This window comes from Melopsittacus undulatus, chromosome 6 (genome assembly GCF_012275295.1).
Source record: "Melopsittacus undulatus isolate bMelUnd1 chromosome 6, bMelUnd1.mat.Z, whole genome shotgun sequence".
In the NCBI taxonomy this organism is placed as follows: Eukaryota; Metazoa; Chordata; class Aves; order Psittaciformes; family Psittaculidae; genus Melopsittacus; species Melopsittacus undulatus.
The window spans coordinates 29,209,649-29,228,420 of NC_047532.1; the positions used below are offsets into that span (position 1 = coordinate 29,209,649).

The 18,772-nt window shown below is 46.8% G+C and overlaps 1 protein-coding gene across 2 annotated transcripts in view; it reads left to right on the forward strand.

Annotated features, from left to right (window-relative positions):
- The window catches only part of RXRG (retinoid X receptor gamma), a 38,063-nt gene that overhangs the window by 10,526 nt on the left and 8,765 nt on the right, over nt 1–18,772 (forward strand). Inside the window, exons 1-2 of one of the 2 annotated variants that reach the window (XM_005147072.1) lie at nt 6,941–7,042; nt 17,067–17,326. In XM_005147072.1, the coding sequence (XP_005147129.1) occupies nt 6,994–7,042; nt 17,067–17,326 (309 nt within the window). In that variant the 5' untranslated portion in view covers nt 6,941–6,993. Of the gene's footprint in view, nt 1–6,940; nt 7,043–17,066; nt 17,327–18,772 lie in introns of those variants that run through there. The other variant, XM_031047250.1, reaches the window with a different exon arrangement.

The window sequence follows — 18,772 nt, forward strand, 5'->3', positions numbered from 1 at the left end:
TATTTTGGTTCTTTTTAGAGTACCTGTCCCTGCAAGCAATAATGCAGGGTTAACCTGGTCAAGGAACAATCCTCTGTTGAAATATTTCCTCTGAGAAGTGGTTGTTGTGGGAAAATGGCAAAATCGTGGCAGTTGCAGGAGCTGTGTCTCCTAAGGTTTCTCTGAGAGCTTTTTTTTAGAGGATGACAAAATCTTGGTCTTCTGGGTGTAACTTTCTTTGAACCTAGCTGTTCTGAGGCATTTTGCAGACAGCTTCACACCATATATACAGCAGGGTTAAAGAGGGGCTTGCATTGAAATGACAACTGTAGGTCTTCTGACACTCTGGAAAGTTTGCTTGCAGGGTGGTATCAAGGAGGTATCAAGTGAATGTTTTCTTCACCTGTCCTTTGAAAGCTCCTTGCTGCACACAAAATGACACACTGGTTAACTTTAAGAGCTGAGTGTTCATTTCTCACCAAAATCTCCTCTGGATATAAGGTCAGAGATCTGCCTTTGGATCTGAGTGTCTTTAGCACTTACTCACAGAAATTCTGACTTCATTGTGTCCTCATCCAACCTGGAATATGGGTTTTGTAGCCCAGATTTATAGCAAGTTTGCTACCTTGCACCACTGACAAGAGAAGTCAGGGGCTTACCTTTAAGTGCAGGGAGATGTGTGACTCTCCCAGTTTGCAGTATTGTGGTTCCTTTTTTGTCTCTATGACCTTTATTCCATCTAAGCTAAAAAGGTGGAATGACTTGTGTGAAAACAGGTGGGGAGCGATGTGCTCCCAAACCCTGAGCTAGTAGTTGATTGACTCAACTACTGTGTCTCAATACAATGCATTCCCAAACCTCTACCTGGTGTAGCACAGATCTCCTGTATTATGGGCTTGCTTATTCCCATGTGAACCCAACCTAAAGCAATGGATGCTTTTGACCAAAAAAAAAAAAAGTATTTTCTAGAGGATCCAAATGGCTATTTTTTGGTTCCACCTTCCCAGGAATACTTTGCTGAATGCTTTTCCATGACGCTATCACTGCTGACCTTTGCTCTGGCAAGGGGGAGTTGTGGGGAAGCACATAGGCAGTGATTCTTCACTGTTACAAAGGCTGGGATTGTTGGCAGCTTGACGCCCCAGAAAGTGTCTAATTGACTTGACTCTCTCTAGCTGGGCTCCGAATGGATTTTCTGCCTCAGGATATCTCGGCATTATAGTAGACCTGTTGTTTTTGCTCCTCGCATGATATTAAAAAGTGCATTGTTGGAGCAGAAAGCATGAGTCAGAACGGATGTGTAGAAGGAGCTGCCTGTTGCCCCGTGAATAAGTGCCAGCACAGAGAAGTGGAGTGAGATGGGGTCACCTGCCATCCGCAGATAGAGGCTGAAAAGTTTCTTGGAGCATCCCAGAGAATGAGCTTGGCTTGGTGGTATAGATGACATATTCAGAAATAGACAGATATAAACCTGCTCTTTGCATCTTGGATAAGGAGCATCAGCATTAAGATATCTCTTCTAGTAATTTTGCAATGTTTGTCTATTCCAGTGCATCTCCAGGTGCCCTCTGGGCTAGGAAGGAGACTTGCTCATGTATCTCTCACCTTGTCATCTGGCACTAGTGCCTGGCAGCATCTCACCTGCACCTGTGTCAAAATGTGCTTGTGCCACCACTGGTGCCTGCCTGGGGAGATAATTCCTTGGAGCAGTGAGCAGCTGGGTCCTGTAAAGCTGCTGGAGGTGCTTATGCAGGCGTAAGAGGATTGGGTGACACCTCTGATTAGGGTTGAGGGCCTCATTATGGTGCTGGTAATTGAAGGTCTCCCAGGGTTCAAACAGCCTGGGAATTATCTGCCCTCAGAGGCTGCTCTTGGCTGCATGGGATTGTGCTTTCTGCAAGGTAAGCAGTGCCCTCCCTGAAGCAGCCTGGTTCTGGGAATGGTGGCCCATGCCCTCCAGAACCTCAGGAGGGGACCCATATTGGGTGGCAGCTGTAGGGCTCTGGTAGAGATGGGGAAAGCCTGGAGAAAAAAGGGCAGGCTGTGTTACTGCAGGCGTGTTTGTGGTTCTTCTGTTTAGAATATGCTGCTGCTGGTAACTGCATTAGCCTGATGGGGCTCTGGGGCTAATTTCATTAGCCTGGTGTCTGTAGTTATTGCTTTACAGGAAACAGCAGTGAGGAAGGGCAGGGAGGGCTGGGTGGAGAAGGGCTGAAGCATTAGATCCCTTCCTCTTCATCTCCAGGGAATTATAGGGCCACCTTGATTTTGGTGACTTACTCTGTCTCAGGTGAATATCAACCTGCAGCAGGTAGGTGAGGTTGGGTCAGTCCATCAATTAGCCCTGAGAAACCCAGTTTCAAGTCCCTGCTCTACTACTGACTTCCTCTTTGGGCCTGAGCATGTCACCTGGTGTCCTTGTGTCCTCCTTTGAAGGCATGCAGGGAGGGCAGTGGGCATTTTGGCTCCTGGGGCACTCAGCCTCCTAGTCTCTATTGCACTTCACTAGCCATGTAAAGGGAGCTCCAGCTTTAACACCAACACCCTATGGGCCGTGAGTCTTCTCAGGGACTCTCTACCTCTGAAGCAGCGTCAGGAGAAATATGTATGTGCAAATGTAAGGATATGGGGGGTGCGACCTTTTTATTTGCTTATGCTGTTGCCACATGCATGACCAAAGAATGTCTCTGCCTTTAAACAGAGATTTGATGGGTGACTGATGGGTTTCTTGGTGGTATTTGGAGTTTTTCTTGTTCAATCCAATGTGCGAGGATAAGGGACCTTATTTACTGTCTTTTCTGGTTCTGTGGAAGAATGGAAGAGGCTTTCACATGTTTAGGGTCTAGCTCCAGAGACCAATGTTCCAAAAGGCTTGGTGGAGTAGTAGTGGGAATTCTTTGAGATGTTATTCAAACACACTGCTGAAATGTTGGCTGCAGTGAAATGGCTTTGGAAAGCTAACTGAGAGGTGAGTCAGTGACCCCAACACAATGTTAGTATCTCAGCTGGCTTGAATCAGCACTGCTTTGTTGGGAGTCCCATTCTGACTGATGCTCTCAAGGTGTGGTTGCTGAGTAGCAGTCAGCAGCACTGAGTCCCATCTGGATGTGGCATCGCAATGTTATTCCTTCCTAAAATAACAGTGGCAGTTATTTTTAATCCTTTTACATAATGGTGTGTGTGTGGTGATAAAACATAATTCAATAATTTGAAGCAGTGACCTGTGCTATTATTTCTAGTAGAAATTGAGAGTCTGCCTCTGTATGGTCCTGCCGCACTTGCTGAAAGACTGGGCTGGTTCCTGGAGTCTGTCACAGACTAATTTTGGTACTAATTTGAGCCTCTCCATACCCCAAAACCCATGATGGACGCCTAAATGTGTTGCCTGATGCTTGCTTTGCCTGAGGAAAGGGCCTGGTGGGGGGTTTCCTTGGAGTTGCTCCGTGTGTGCATGTGTTCTGCAGCACTAAGCACTCACTAACCCAGATCTGCTAAAAATCAATAAAGTAATCCACTTACTGCTTGGGACTGCCAACCTTTCTAAGGAGCTCAGAGATGTTTTGTCTTATTTCCTCTCCCCTTTCTTCTAAGCTGGGAGAAACAAAAGAGTGCTGGGAAAGGGGGTGCTTGGCAGAGCTGGACTAAAATCAGGCTGTTTGCTCTGGACAGATCAATAAAAATAATTCCCCACTAAAACTTCATTAGCATGGAATTAAAGCTGCTGAGATCCCATGTAGTCAGTAAGAATTAATGGTGCTGCTAAATCTCAGCACTGTTGGTGCTTAAATGCAAAGCTGCTTTGTTGCTCACACCTCTCTGTCCCAGTGCTGCTGGGGCTCAATGGGCTGTGCAGCCAGCTCTGCCTCACTGCTGCTGGGTGAAGGCACAGCCTTCTCATCCAGTCTGATGGCAAGGGACAAGCCAGGCTGGGATGGTAGTAAAGTATGATTCAAGCAGGTGGAAGTAAAACTGATGGGCAAGAGAGGATTTGTCTTGAAATAGTGACTCAGTTCTGAGTGCTGGTGGACACTTTAGATTGAGGATAGATGGCCCCCAGTCAGATGCGTAGGGGTGATGGATACTTGATGGGAAAAGTCTCTGGGTGGACAGGCAGGCTTCCCACCATGCCAGAGTTATCCTCTGACACTAGATAATAGAAACATCCCTCTGGCAGGCTGCATGTGGGTCTGCACAAAGTTCCTCTCTTCTGTGGAAACCTTGGGTCTTATTGAGGGTGTGTGTGTGAAAATCACTTATCTTGGTAGCAGATTGTTTGTTGGGTTTTTGATAGAAAAATGTTTCTTTCAGTCTTGTCACAGAAGAAACTTGCTCTGCTGATAAATCTAATTTTTGTCCAAACATTGAAACAAGCCACCTTGCAGGTGGCTTCTCTGCAGCACTCTAGGTCTCTGCCTGGGGGGCCTTGGAGCATCCCAGCTCTGTGCCTAGCTCTTACCTCCTGCCCCTAAGGAGGATCCCTACTGTGGCTGCTAAAGGACAGCACCAGAGGCAAAGTCGGTGTTATCCTGAAATAGCAAACTTTGCCTTGAGGTTAGAAATCCCTGTGGTTGCCAGAGATCTGATGCCACTTAGATTAGGGCAGGGTGGAGATGGTTTTGGAGGAACCCATGGGTGTGTGAGCATAGCCAGGTGACTGAGGGCGCAGCACCCACTGAAACAGCTGTGTAAGAACCCTATGGCTTCTGCACCTGGATGCTGCTGTGAACTCTTGGAGGAGGACTGTCCCTTGCTGAGGACATTTGCTGGGAAAGTCCTTGTTGTATGTTGGGGTGATGGCAGGGCAAAACATGAGCTCAGCTGAACAGGGAGAGGGATGGGACAGTCAGATGCTGCTGTATTATGCTCTTGTACTGGCTATCAAACCCTATGATCTTCCTTCCCTGTAGCTTGAAACTTGTGGCCTGTGAGCGGGGCATGTAAGCATGCTGCTCAGTTGCCTTTCCTCCTCTGAAATAGTTCTGCAGTGCCATTAGTGTTTGTGCAGTAAACCAAATGAGATGTGAACAGTAGCCAATAGAAAATATGAGAGCAATCTCTTCTGTTTGTATTCCCCCTGCAAGACTGCAGTTACTTGGGATTTTTTTTTTCCATTAGTAGAACCTTCTCTGAATACTGATCTTACTTTTTTTTTTTCCAATTTTTTTAACTGTAAGAAAAACGAGTGCATCTATATCTGGACTCCAGCTAATGGGCTATGCAGGATGCTGGTACTTGTTTAAACCCCCTGGTTAGAGAGAAGTGGGTATGGCAATGCCTGAGAAAGAAGCAAGAAACAGAGCTAACAAGAGTAACCTTTCCTTCTCCTGCACAAGCATTACCTCGAGGCTGACAGCACCTCAGCATCTGCCTGAGCTGCAGCTGGATGCTGTGAACAGCTCTGTGCTGGTATATTGTATGCCTTCCCCTTGTAGTGTGCTTAGTGCCAAAGGGCAGCATGGGCCCTTGGGTGACCTGGAGGGAGCCAAAAGCCAGCAGGCCTTGAAGAATGTCCAAACATTCTAATCTGCTGTTCTCCCTTCCTTTTGCCTTGCTGCTTGCATGGCATGCTCCCCATCCTGTACATGGAGGTGGTTTGTCATCTCCCTGGAAAGGCAGAGCCCCTTGTTAGCTCTATGCCTTCTTTCTTTGCCACATGGCTGGTGCCAGTGGCAAGGCTGTAACCCACTTCCTCCTCCAACAGACATGTAAGTCAGTGCAGACCTTGGTCTCTGCTCATTTTACTTTAGACAAAATTCCTTCCTCCTTCATCCCTTCAAGGTGACCTCACCTGAGGTCACCCAGGTCAGAAGCCAGGAGCAGCGGGCTCTGCTGTTGCCTGCATCCCTGTTTCTCCCCACAATTGCAGCAAGTGATAGGGAGCTTGCTAGGCAGGGAGGTGGGACTGATTCCCCTTCAGAGTACCAGTCACTGGAGGAGGCAGTAATGAAGACTGTATGTGGCTTTGCTCTGATCTAGCAACTGGCTGCTTGTCTGTGATTATTTCTACCTATTTCCTGCAGTACTTTATTGTCAGGCTGGGTTGGCATTAAACTGAAGTTCTGGATGTACATATGGGACTATGTGTGAAGCCTGCTGCATTCTGCTGTGAATGCTTTACTGGCCGTGGCATGGATTGAGCCCCCTGGGTTCTGTCCCATGTCCCCTCTTCTCATCCTAGACAGTTTTAGCAACAGCTAATGATTATTTTTTGGGGGGTGCTTTGGGTGTTTTTGGACTCCTCTGGGGATAGGAGTTGAGCTTCCAGCTCTGCTCTTCCCAGGAACGTCCTGGTTCTCCTCAGCCTTGGCTGCATTTCCTAGGGATGACTGCAGTTCAGCACTGCAAGGGCCATAACTTGGTGCCAGGAGTGCAGCTGAGGCAGGGCTTGATGTGGGATGGGAGCATGGATCTCCCTGCCCTACACAGCCCTAGCCCCAAATTGCTAGGTTGCACACGTGCGCCTGCCCTGTCAGCCAGCCCGTGATCAGGGCACAGCCACTCTGGGTAAGGGTTGGTCCTTCACGTGTGCGGAAAACACCTCCACATGGCTGGGTCTAGTATAACTAATAACCTGCATCGAGTCCTCACTGGTGGAAAAGCAAGGCACCCCCCTCCTTCCCCACGATGCTCCTCCCCTAAACAACTTAAACCCCCCTGCCCCTCCCAATTTGTGATCTATACCGGAGCTGTCATGCATTGATCGGCGCCTTATCCAGGTGATTATGCTACCCGGATGGTCTGCCGTGGATTTGCGGGGAGCAGAGACAGCTGAGCACGGGAGCCAGTTCTGAGAGGCAGCGAACAAGAACATGTCTCATTCCGGCGAGCAGCTGCTGTCAGCGTGAAGCAAGGATGAGGCCACGGAAGCAGGCAGCTGCCGTGGCACCCTCCAAGAGCCCCTGCTCCTGCAGAGCCATGTCCCGACCCCAGCGGGCTGCGCTGCACTCCAGGCAGCTTTGAAGTTAGAGGAGACAGTTGTGTTTAGAAAGGCAAGCAATGAACTGAAGATTAAACATGTATGGAAATTATCCTCACTTCATTAAGTTTCCTGCGGGCTTTGGCAGTAAGTATTTTACTTGCATTTGCAATATGTGCCTTCTGGGTTAGGTGGAGGAATTGATCCCATAGTAGGAGTTAAAGGGAGTTTAAAAACATGTTTAACCTAGCTTGTATGTAGCTGTAACCTGTGGTGCCTGTGTGCTTATGATTGAAACTGTCCTGTGATTGTATGTGCTGTGAACTTCTGCACAGCCAAGCCAAACTGTCTGTAATTATGCAGGCTTGAGTCAAACCATGACTCTGATCTAAAGTTTCATATATGACATTTGTGAGATGCATGTATGTGTTTGCGTATGATGGACTGAATCTGTGAATTGAAAGAACAGAATCAAACCAACTAAGTACCTTTCCAATTGCATTTTAATTAAGTTGTTGGAGGGAAAAAAAACCCAAATTTAAAAACATAAAATAGCCCCCAAGAAAATATAAAGAGGGCTCTTTCCTTGCCATGGGGCTGTCTCCTGCCCATGTGACACAGATACCACCATAACTGTGAAGCTTTGTCAGATTAATCAAATGAGGCTGTATGGTGAGACAGTGGTCTGCGAACGACTGTGTCTGCATGGCTGTGAGCTGCAATCCCCCTGCACATACCAGCCATGAGCGAGCCCCAGTTGCAGAAACCAGAAGTGCACTTGGGAAACGGGCTTTGCAATTACTGGGGTTTGCTCATTATCTTTTCTGAAGTTACTCCTCTTGTCCTAACACGGGTGATGTGCAAGTGGAACGAGCTGAGGAGCTGCATGGGCATCCTAGCTGATGAAGGGAGTGGGCAGGTTGGAGTGCTTGCCTGCAAGGGACTGGAAGCACCTGCATTTTGGCAGCTGGTGCTGCTCCAGGGAGGTTAAAGTGCATTATGGTTTATGGATGTGCAAAGTCTTAGTTTCCCTGGGAAACTCCTCAAGTTGTTCTCAGCCCTTTAGGGTAGGTAAATGCCTCCAGAAGTTCCTCTGGAAGCCCCCAGGCTGTATACATCACAAGAAACCTGTTATTTCTCTGCTAGAAGAAAGGTTTGTGCAGAAGTTGAATTGCACATGGGATGCTCCCGCTATGTGTGCATTTTTTTTTCCTCCCTCTTGCACCAGATGCTCACCTCTGGTAACTCTCCAACTCCAGAAAAGTCATTGGTATTGCATCAAGTCATCCCCAAGTTTCACAAGCACATGACTTTCCAAAATACCTTTTTAGGCAGTTTCTGTACAAAAGAGATGACTCGTTGGAAGAATCTGTTGCTCACTGGTGTTTTTAAGGATCAAGGAAAGACAAGCCAAACTCTCTCCTATTGCTGCAATAAGAGTGAAACAGTGAAAGTGATATTTGTGTTTAGTTTGTTGAGTATTACAAATTTAAGAAGAAGCAAAATAAAAGTGATGTTCAGACTGATTTTCATGGGAATAGGGCACAGATCCCTGTAGAGACAGGGATCACAGCACTCAGTAGAGTGCTTGGAAGATTTCTAGAGGAGGAAATTGGTAGTAGGAGCAGAGGTATTTCTGCTTCACCAATAAATCTGAAGGGACTGTTCTCCAGCCCAAAATTCAGTATATTGGAACTTTAACTTCCATTCAGAAGTATCCTTAACTGAAGTTGTAGCCTGCTTCTAATTTGGTTTAGAAAGAAGTGTTTTCTGCAGGTGAATTGTTGAGAGAGATGCAAAAGCATTGGCTGAGTTTTGTTTGGGCTGATTTGAAACAGTCACTCTGGCCTGTCCTACACTCCCCAGATGCTATAGACCAGCAGGTTACCACTTGCATCTACATTCCCCTCAAGGCTGGAGGGTTTCCATGCCCCTGAGGCAGCTTGGTGGGGCTGGGGACCTGGGGGTGGTGAGGGACTGCCCCTCCTTGGGTTGTTGGGTGTGCAGAGAGAGATTTCTGGCTGCTTGAGAAGGCAATTGCTGCTCTGGCCAGGCAACTTTAGGGACCCATGGGCTGCCCAAGAGGACAGTAAGGCTTTGAGAGAGATGAAGCAGGACAGATCATGGTGACCAATGATGATTTGGGGGAGAGGGGGGTTGTAGCAAGCTTCCCACTGCTTTGGGGTCCTCACCACAAAGCCTTTGCAGGCAACCTGCATCTCCATCAGGCCCATGACATGTTTTCTTTGCTGCTTCCCCTTTATTTAAAATAGCTATGAAAATGTTTCTTGTCCTGCCTGTGCTGGCAGTATGAAGTGGGACATCAAGACAACGGAAAAGGGCAGTATCCACACTAGGCTGTCAGCTTGTTGCATTCATTGTTCTTGCACCTTGTTGCTTCAGGGTAGTTAAGATGATGAGGCTGCTGCTGTTTGGCATGTCTAGATCTTATTATATTCAGATTTCCTTCAGCTCTGAAATTCTGGGCTTCATTTTGAGCTTAAGGACATTCAGGGAAATAAGGGACACATTTTTGATAGTGTGTATAACTCATTTGATCTTAACATATCTGGATAATGCCATGAAATTTGAGAATGTACATACACCAATTGGTAATAAGTACATAATTTGTGGTAAGAAAAGGACAGTCAGACTCTAAAGTGTTACAGATGAGTTTGGAGAGTAGCAGAGCAAGTGTTCAGATGAGTAACCTTTAGACATCTAAGGCAGGAGGAGATGTGCACTAAGGCAGATGGATTTGCTTTCACAGCCTGGGCTATAGGAACAAAGAAAGGGCTTCAGAATCTGTTTTTATTCTCCAGAAGGATGCATTTCATCTGAAGCTCAGCTCCCAGGGCAAGGAAAGATGCTGTGCTGGCTGTCCTCTCTCTCTGGGCACTTTCTGGCAGTGTTGGTTGGGGACAAGAGCTAACTTGGCTCCTCCACAAAGTCTCTTTTATTAGTACTCATGTAACTTGGCCTGTGGCCACACCACCTCTGGCTTCAATCTTGTCAGCTCTCCCAAGCAAAGTGGGGCTAGGCCAGGTCATCTGGGGGATAAGGAGAGAAAAACCCAGGTTGTGTCTGGAGCGGGGGCTGCGTTGCTGGCTGGCACCTTTTTTGTCTGTGATTGTCTCAGGTTTTGTGACCTGCAGGATGCTTTTTCTCTGCCTGTCACAGCTTGCCATGTCAGAACCTGTAACTGAAGTATCTGAAGATTGAAGAGGGCTCTTTGACCCAGAAAAGATGTGAGAAATTTCAGTGACTGGGCAACTCCTGTAGCTACTGAAATATAGATTTTTATTTTATTTTTAAGGAGACACTTGCTTTCAATTGCCTGGGGCAGCCACAGGCCCTGCAGCCTGTGAGATAATTTCTGATAGGGACCTGTAGCCTCTCCAGGGAGCTTAAAGACCATGGTAGAAATCTGCATTTTTTTTTCCTGGTGGATGCTGTGCCAGAAATCTTGCTGGCCAGGTGGGAAACCTGATCAGACAATCATGAAAAACCCTTCAGGCCTCAAATGCAACAACTTGTATTCTTTGGAGATGAGAAATTTTATCCAGCTCTTGTGTGTTACTGTGGTCACCAGGGGGATGTGATGCCTTGCTAGGGTACTAACTAGGGAAGAATATGTGGTTACACTGTAGGTGTTTCTTGTCCAAATGTCCTTGGACATCTCAAGCTATTGACTCAGTATTTCAGTTAAATCAGAGCAAGACCTCAAAATAGCATCCAATGCTGAGCCTGCACCAGGGCAGGTGAAAAACCTGTGTACTTCCAGCCCATGGTTTCTTATGGCCCAGGTTTTGGGTGGGCCCTGTTTGCAAGAGTGGCGCAGGAGAATTACCTGAGAGTAAAAGGAGCAACTCTTCCCAGCACCCAGAGAGCTGAAGGAAACTCCCTCCTGCCCTGTGCAGATCCCTGTTGTAGAAGCCCCTGCTCATGTATGTGCCAGCACACATCCAAAAAAGTTTGCTCTTCCATGTGTTAGCTGCAGGGGAAGGCTGCATTATTTATTGACTCCAAGTTGAGCAGGAAGATGGAAGCACAAAGGTTACTGGACCTTAAAAGCAAGGTGAAAACAATAACCTTTCTGTAGGATATTAGCATGGCAATCTGTACTGCCTGTGGAAATCTGCTTGGACAGTTAAAAATACCACCAGAAAGGGTACAGTTACTCAGTTTAGCTTCCATGTATTAAATAAAAACTACTCCTGCAGATATAGCAGCAAAACTTTGATTCCAGTTAACGTGGATTCCCTGCTGCATAACTGCATCCAGTTTCAGGAGTGTTTCTCACAGGTACTTCCCCTTGAAGGTCGTCCCCAAGGACGAGCTGCCTGCCAGGCTGTACCTCCCACACACGCCCGTGCTCCTCTCCTGAAATCAGCCCTTCTGTTCATGTCTCTTCCCACTTCCTGGTGCTCTCTGATCTGCGGAGGATGAAGTATCTGTGAAGTTTTGCTAGCTGTGTGTCAGGCAGGACAACTTTAATTGCTCGTGTGAATGATACCAACCTCTACCATGTATATCTGGGGCCTCAGAAGCACAAACGTGGTTTTCAGTATTTGAAAAGATCCAGCTTTTGATTCTAATGTTAAAAAGAAAACTGTAAAGGCTGAAAGTGTCATCATCTCTAGCCTTGCCAGGGGTTCTCAGGTCTCGGGAAGCCTGACACTGCTTTAGGCCTTATTTGAAGAAAGACCCCAGTGTTTGACATGGATATCTTCTTGAGGCTTTGCTAGGTGTTACAGCTGAAAGCATTAACCATAACAAACTTGCAACCCATAGTGGTTCAATAGACAATGTACTTAGAGCTTGGATGTTTCTGGTCCCTGCATCCTCATTCCACTTTCTGCTCAAATGTAATTACTGAGACTGGTATTTCCTGACATTATTTGGGTGTAAATCAAGACAGCTTTATTGGCTGCAGCTTGGACACTTATCTTCCTACTGCCTTTTCCAGGGCATTTGGTGTCACATGCACACTCTCATACAGTCTTTGCTTCTATGCCTGCCCCAGCTTTACCTGTGAAGTGGTCATAGCATAAAGGTATCCAATCTGTGTTTATTGACCTAATGTAGGTCCTGGATCAGCCTAGCCATGTTAGCCTGGACCTGGCGGTTCAGCACTGGTGTAATGGACCTGGAGTTTGTGCTTCGCAGGCGCATCTGTCAAACATCTATGCATCTGCTGTGATGTAGCCAGTGGTGTTCTATTCCTGATTTTATAAGGCTATTCATACAAGTTTCCCATCACTATGATTTTGCTAAGGTGGAGATGAAACACAGGTGGAAGCAAAGTATCATAGCTTTGTGTCCTCTGCTTCAGTGACTGGTGTATGAAGGTAATGCTTATGTCCTTGAGGGTATGAGAGTGAAGTAGTTCTTAGGGTCTTCTTTCATTATATTTTTTCTAATGTCAGCAGAATGATTATTAGATATGATCTTTCGTTTGAGTGCTAAAGCAACAGGATGGATGTTGTATCTGTGAGCATGCTTTCAACACATAGCTGCTGTCTGCAGTTGCATTTCAAACAGTTTGAAAGAGCAAAGCACCCAGAAGCAGGCTTCTTCTTCTCAGGCTTTATTTCCTGCAAAGAGGAGGCTGGACTGTGTGTGCTCCTGTACAAGAGAGCTTACAGAGGGTTGATTGAGGCACTGACTTCTCTGTATGCTGTTTGCAGTGGAGACATCAGAGAAGCTACACAGGGCAGCTCCCCCCATCCTCTTTACCTGTGCTCCTCCAGGAGAGAAATAAATACAGTATCAGGCTTCCCTGAAATGTCCAAGCATTAATGTGGAGGAGGGAGAGGAGAAAGACACAGCTCCATTTGTGGATCAGAAGGAAGTTGGTCTTGAATCTGGAGAAAGTGGTTAAAAACAGTAGCAAGCCCTGATGCTGGATGCAGGGTCTCAGCAGACGTGGTGGACCTGGTCAGTCTGGGAGCCCACAGGCAGGGGCTGTTCCAGCCACAGAGCCCTCTCTCCCGATGCAGGGCTGCCCTCCGCTCTGCGGGGCTCCGGCACAGCCGGCTGAATCCCCGGCATCGCTTGTCACCTCACATTACCTGATGGACAGACTCGGGGCCCGCTTTGGCCTGTGTAAATGTCACCTGTGCCTGGTGCTGCTGCAAAGGCAGAGGCGGCAGGCTGTGGCAGGCATGCAGGACTGAGTCCCGTCTCTTCAGTGCCCCCTGCTCTGTCCCAGAGTTGCTTCCCTGCTGCAGAGTGGCTACATGCTGACCTTGCTCTGCGGCTATGCTGTTGTTTCTGTCTGTCTCCCAAATCATGGGAGAAATTACCTTGAGGAAGGCCATGCCACCACTGCAAGCCCAAGGTCTTTCTGTCTGCTTTCTGCTGGGAGATGTGGGACAGAGCATCAGTATTTTCCTGCAGATTCATTTAATATTTTTTGACCAAAATTTATCAGACTTGTGATATCTGCTGTTTGCATTGTCCGAGCCATCCTGGCTCCTTTGGACTGAGATGACTTTGAGGTTACTCAGCTCATGAGCTAAGTAACCCCAGTGTTAAAAAAGTGCTTTGGTATGGTTCTTTCTGCACACTTTTTGCCACCAGTGCAAACTGCTGCTTGCACAAGCTGCTAAGATGTGATTGCTACCAGGTTATATCCCTCTTGGAGCACTACAACCTGAGAGGAATTATTTTCTCAAGGTGGGAAATTTTCTCCATGCAGGAGGGTGCATTTCTGCTCCCACAGGGACTGACTTGGCAAGCTTATCCCATGGAGGGACTGAGAGTCAAAGTTTGGACCACTTTGCAGGAGTGCTTTGCTTCACCCCTTTCCCCTCCTTTTTCCCCCCTTTTTTGTTTTTCCTTTTGTTTCAACGTTTCTTCATGCAGTTTGTATTACAGTCTGTAATGGATAAAATTATTCATGAGTAAATGGTAACTTAACACTGGTGGTTTCCACCAATGGGTTTGTCACAGCCTTAGCAGGACAGCATGGCCAGGCACTGTGGAAACAAGCTTGTTAACTCTGGTGTGTATCATCAAGCCCTGTCAAAGCTTGGCTTTACACCCGTGTAAGGGTGTAAAAAATATCTCCTGTGCTTGCCAGTAGATATTTTCATTTCTTTGTCCATCTCCTTCATGTATTCATGTTTCTTTGATGTCTCATTGCTGGGGTAAAAAAAGTAGATGCAAGCTCTTCACAATTCCTGGTTTCAGCTTTTGATCCCATCTTGGAGGTTAGGGGATTCATCTGGCCATAGCCTTCTTGGCACAGACACAAGCACACCATGGGGCTTGTCCTGGACAGGAGTCTACTTGGCTTTGCTCTGCATCCTTGGGAACCTCTCTGATGGAGAAACTTAGTGGTGACAGCATTTCTGTAAGGTTTGATGTAAATGCAAACAGTTAAATAACTCTCTTGGGAGTCTTTTCTTATTGGTTTAAATCTTCTGCATGATACTTTCAAAATATGCCCTTTTCTGTGTTAATGGAAAAGGATGAAGAATCATTCTTCTCCTTAGCTGTCCTGGTGTGATAGATTTCTGCCCAGTCTCCCCTTCAGCAGCTTCTTTTCCAAGCTGAAGAATCCTCAAAGGCAATGTTGTTTATCTAGCTGCTTAAAGAGACATAAAAACAATTTCTTTGTAAGTCTGTGCTACAGATGCTGGGCAGGACTGCATGCTATGGTACCAGACTACTCACAGGTGATGAAAAATGCATTTGCTTTTTTCTGGCACAAATCCTTTGAAGTCCCAGGAAACAACTGCGGCATCTCTGTGAGCTGAGCTCATAGGTAAGGTGGGGGGCCAGGAAAACCACATCTTCTGCCCATTGCTAAATGCTCTCCTGGCACTTGTGTCTGGTGCGAGTCTTTTGCGCTTGGAAGCCATTACAAGGTAAAGATTTTGCTGTCTATTAACAGAAAGTAGGCTGTCTGTCTCCATGATGGTGGCAGCTGGATGTGAGATGACTCCAGCAGCAGGCAGGAGCCCTGGCTCTGCCTTCAGACCGCCTTGCTGCCTCTAAGGCTTCTCCTGTTGTCATTAAGCTGGCTTCCTCTTTCTGCACGTTGCTTTCCCACTGGGAGAATTGATCCAAAAAGCCAAAGCAAGAATTGACAAAGACCTTTTCTCCCCCCCACCCCTCCTGCAGAATTAAGTCTGAAGTGGGTTGATAACGGCAGATCGAGTCCTCCTTGACTCTGACAAATGTCTTTAATGTTATTCAGCAAGCTGACCTTTTCCCGTCTTTATTGTGCATCTTCCCTTTGAATCAGATTTGATTGTTACTTCAGGTAAAATAACAAACACTGTCACGTAAATAACTTTGCAATAATGTTAAAAGGAGGAAAAAAACCCAAACAAACAAAACACCAAAGTGCTCCCTCACTTGCAAATGCAATGGGAACAAGTTCCTTTATGCCAGCCATGGAAAACCAACTGTGTGACCTTCCCACACAACACCTTTTCCTTGCTACTCCAGGGAATGATCTCCTGTGTTGAAAAACCAACAGAGAAACAATGATTCATTGAAATGTTAGTACAGCTATTGCTAACGGGTTGATAAGTTATAGGGGAGGGACAAAAGGTCATATGAATCCTTAAAATACAGCTAGATACATAACCTATCAGAACTAGTGGGCATTTAATGCCCAGATACCCTCTGAACAGGAGACTAGTCCTATAGAAGAAAGCATTTAGAACTTGGGTGAGGCATTCAGCCTCAGAGACTGCCCTGAAGTGGCAGTGCTCAAAGTTATGTTGCTTTTCTATACTTCCTCTTTCCCAGTGGGGTTCAGGGGCAAATTGATCTCATGGGGCTACTATGAGGCTTAGTTTGGCAATGTGCTCTGGGGTTCTTTGGTGTGGGAGGAGGAAACCCTCTTTCCTTGTGTTCTGAGATTGTCTGCTTAGGCACATCTGTGGGAACAGTCTCTGCTCTGTCTCATACTATGTGAGGAAAAGTAATGAACAAAATATTTTGTGGGTGCCTTGTCCTATAATCTGCGTTGCTAGCATGTCATGGGCAGTTTCTGTCCTCCATTGCTCCAGCTTCTCCAGAAGATGCTGGCATTAAGTTTTGACAGCTGGAGGATCATGTGAAATAGCATAGAGGATTGGTGAGTGGGAAGGTAAGGAGCTAAGCCACTGTAAGAGGAGCCTGCTGAGCATGATGCCTGAGCCATTGCAGAGAGCAAAGGTGCTTCATAAGACATGGGAAGCATTCAGGGGTTTCCAGCCTGATCAGTGAAGATTTCGTGGTTTCAGATGTGCACTGTCTCTAGAGCCAGCTTAGACAAAAGAAGTGGGACCTCAAAGAGTAATTCAGAGAAGACCAGCAGCAGACAGGCATTGGTGCCTTTTTGCAAGTCAGCTGAGGCACTGAAGCAGTGAAATAAGATTTGATTAGGATGCGTTATCTTTATAATACATTTTGTCGCTGTAGGTAACTCTATTTCGTGTACCATAACCAGCATTTTGCTCTTTCGTTTTATAGCATAAGACATGTTTGCTGGTTGGCTTAGAGCCTTGGTGTCATGGTTTAAACCTGGTTGGTAATTTAAGTACCATGCAGCTGCTTGCCCACCTTTTTCCTTTCAGGTGGGATGGGGAGGAGAAGTGAAAGAATGCAAAACCTGCAGGTTGAGATAAGAACAATTTAATAATTAATTGAGTAAAATACAATTATAATAGAAATAATACCAGAAATAACAATACTGCTAATAATATTACAGTGCAACAAAAAGGGATAAATGAAAATTCAGAAAACACAAGTGATGCATAATACAATTTCTCAGCTCCCACTGACCAATGCCAAACCCATCCTGAGCAGTGGTCAGTCCCTTCTGGGTAACTCCCCCTAGTTTATATACCATGCATGTTGTACTGTGGTATGGAATATCGCTTTGGCTAGTTTGGGTCAGGTGTCCTTACTATGCTCCCTCCTGGCTTCCTGTGCCCCTCCTCACTGGCAGAGCATGAGAGCGAGAGTCTGAAAAGTCTTTGATGGATGTAAGCACTACTGAGCAGCAACTAAACCATCAGTGTGTTATCAACATTGTTCTCAGACTGAAGCCCAAACACAGCACTATATCAGCTACTAGGAAGAACATGACCAAGACTGTGCAGCTGATAGCTGTACTGCCAGCCTTGTTCATAGTGTATTTAATTTCCTTGCTTTTTCCCTGTAGATTCCCCGGTCCATGCCAGCTCCACATCTGTGAGCCTGTCATCAAGCCTTTCCTCAGGAAATTCAGTGGAGGGGCACCACAACTACCTAGAAGCCCCTGCAAACACCTCCCGGGCACTGCAGTCCCCCATGAGCACCATCGGGTCTCCAGTGAACGCGCTGGGTTCACCGTACAGAGTCATTGCTTCCTCCATCGGCTCGCATCCCATCTCGCTGCCTTCAGCCCCAGGCATGAATTTTGTGACACATGCAAGTCCACAGGTATGCAGATGTGCATGCTTACTTTGCTACAGTTCACAGTGTTTAGACTGCGTCAGGTTCCCAGATTTGAGGATGTGGGTTGGCTGATGTGGAGTGTGGTGGTTTTTGGCCACCAGCTCATGTCACTTAGGAGATGAGCTGTAAAGAACAATTTCCAGCACATGAATCTTTCTGCATAAACCCCCCTGGCACAGACACAGAGAAGACACCTGTATATATTTCAAGATACCCTGCACAGTAAGTGGGAAGAGAGAATTCCCAGGTCAGTTCTCACTGTGGGTGCAGTCCAGCTCCCCTTCACTGCATCTTTTGCAGTGTATGTAATTACTGTACATGGAAGTAGTCAGGAAAACCAAGGGCTGCAGCACGTGAAGTATTCCTCTTCTTTCTGCAAAAGGATATCTGCTTTGTTTCATTATTTGGAAAGGAGACAGACTTTCTAGAGAGAGGCAAATGTTAGTGCTAAATGCCAGCCACGTACTCTATGTTGCACATAAACTTTGCCTGAAGAAAAACAGGCTCTACTATCCTTACTGCCTGAGCTCACTCAGATAGCGGAGAGACCAAGGTGTTGGGATTGGTGCTTCCCCAAAGCCATGGACAGGCTGGGAGCCTCCTGGTGTGGCTTTGTGGGGCAGGGACAAGAACATGCTGCCCAAGAGCCTGGCACCACCTCTGGCATTGCTGGGAAGAAGCTGGCAGCATGGAATTTTGTTAGTGCGCTGAAATGTTCTGGGAGTTTAGATCTAAGTAGAAATTCTGCCTTTTATAACAAGACTTAGTGTTTTATTAGTGAGACCTGAAGGTAGGAAGTACTCAAAAGTCTCTAGGCTTCTGCTGAAGAAGCAGCAAGGAGATGGTCCCCAAGCCCTCTCTGCTCCATATGCCAGTCTAACTCCACAGTCTGTCTGAGGCTCTTCCCTGTGCCTGCCACCAAGGCTGGGAAAGGGTGGTGTGGGGATGCACCTGAATTGCTCTGAGAGAGTATAGGGTGATTTGGCAGGTTTTACCAGCATCCTCAGCTCCTGCATGGATTTGGGCTGACCGCATTGGGTGTGTCTGACATCCTTCCTTTCTCTGCACCACTAATACTTGTACCCATGGCATCCAGGGCAGGTGTTTTGTGGTGGTGGAGCTCTGGCAGCACTGGCTGTGTGGAAGCCTTTCCTTTGGGGATGGGGATGCTCCAGGAAGTGGTTTCCCCAACCTAGGCACTGTGCCAAGTTCCCAGCTCTGAGGAGCAGATTTCACTTGTGTTGCCTCTAATGCAAGGAGACAGCTGGACCTTGGGGATTCAGCAGAGAGGCAGCTAATGGATTTGGGTTCAAGTAGTTGTCCCAGATATCATACGTGATTGCACTTAACCTGCTGGAGTCAAGCTCTGAGGACAATGATGGCTAAAACTGCCCCATTCCTTCCCCCTCCCATACATCCTCTCTCCCTGTT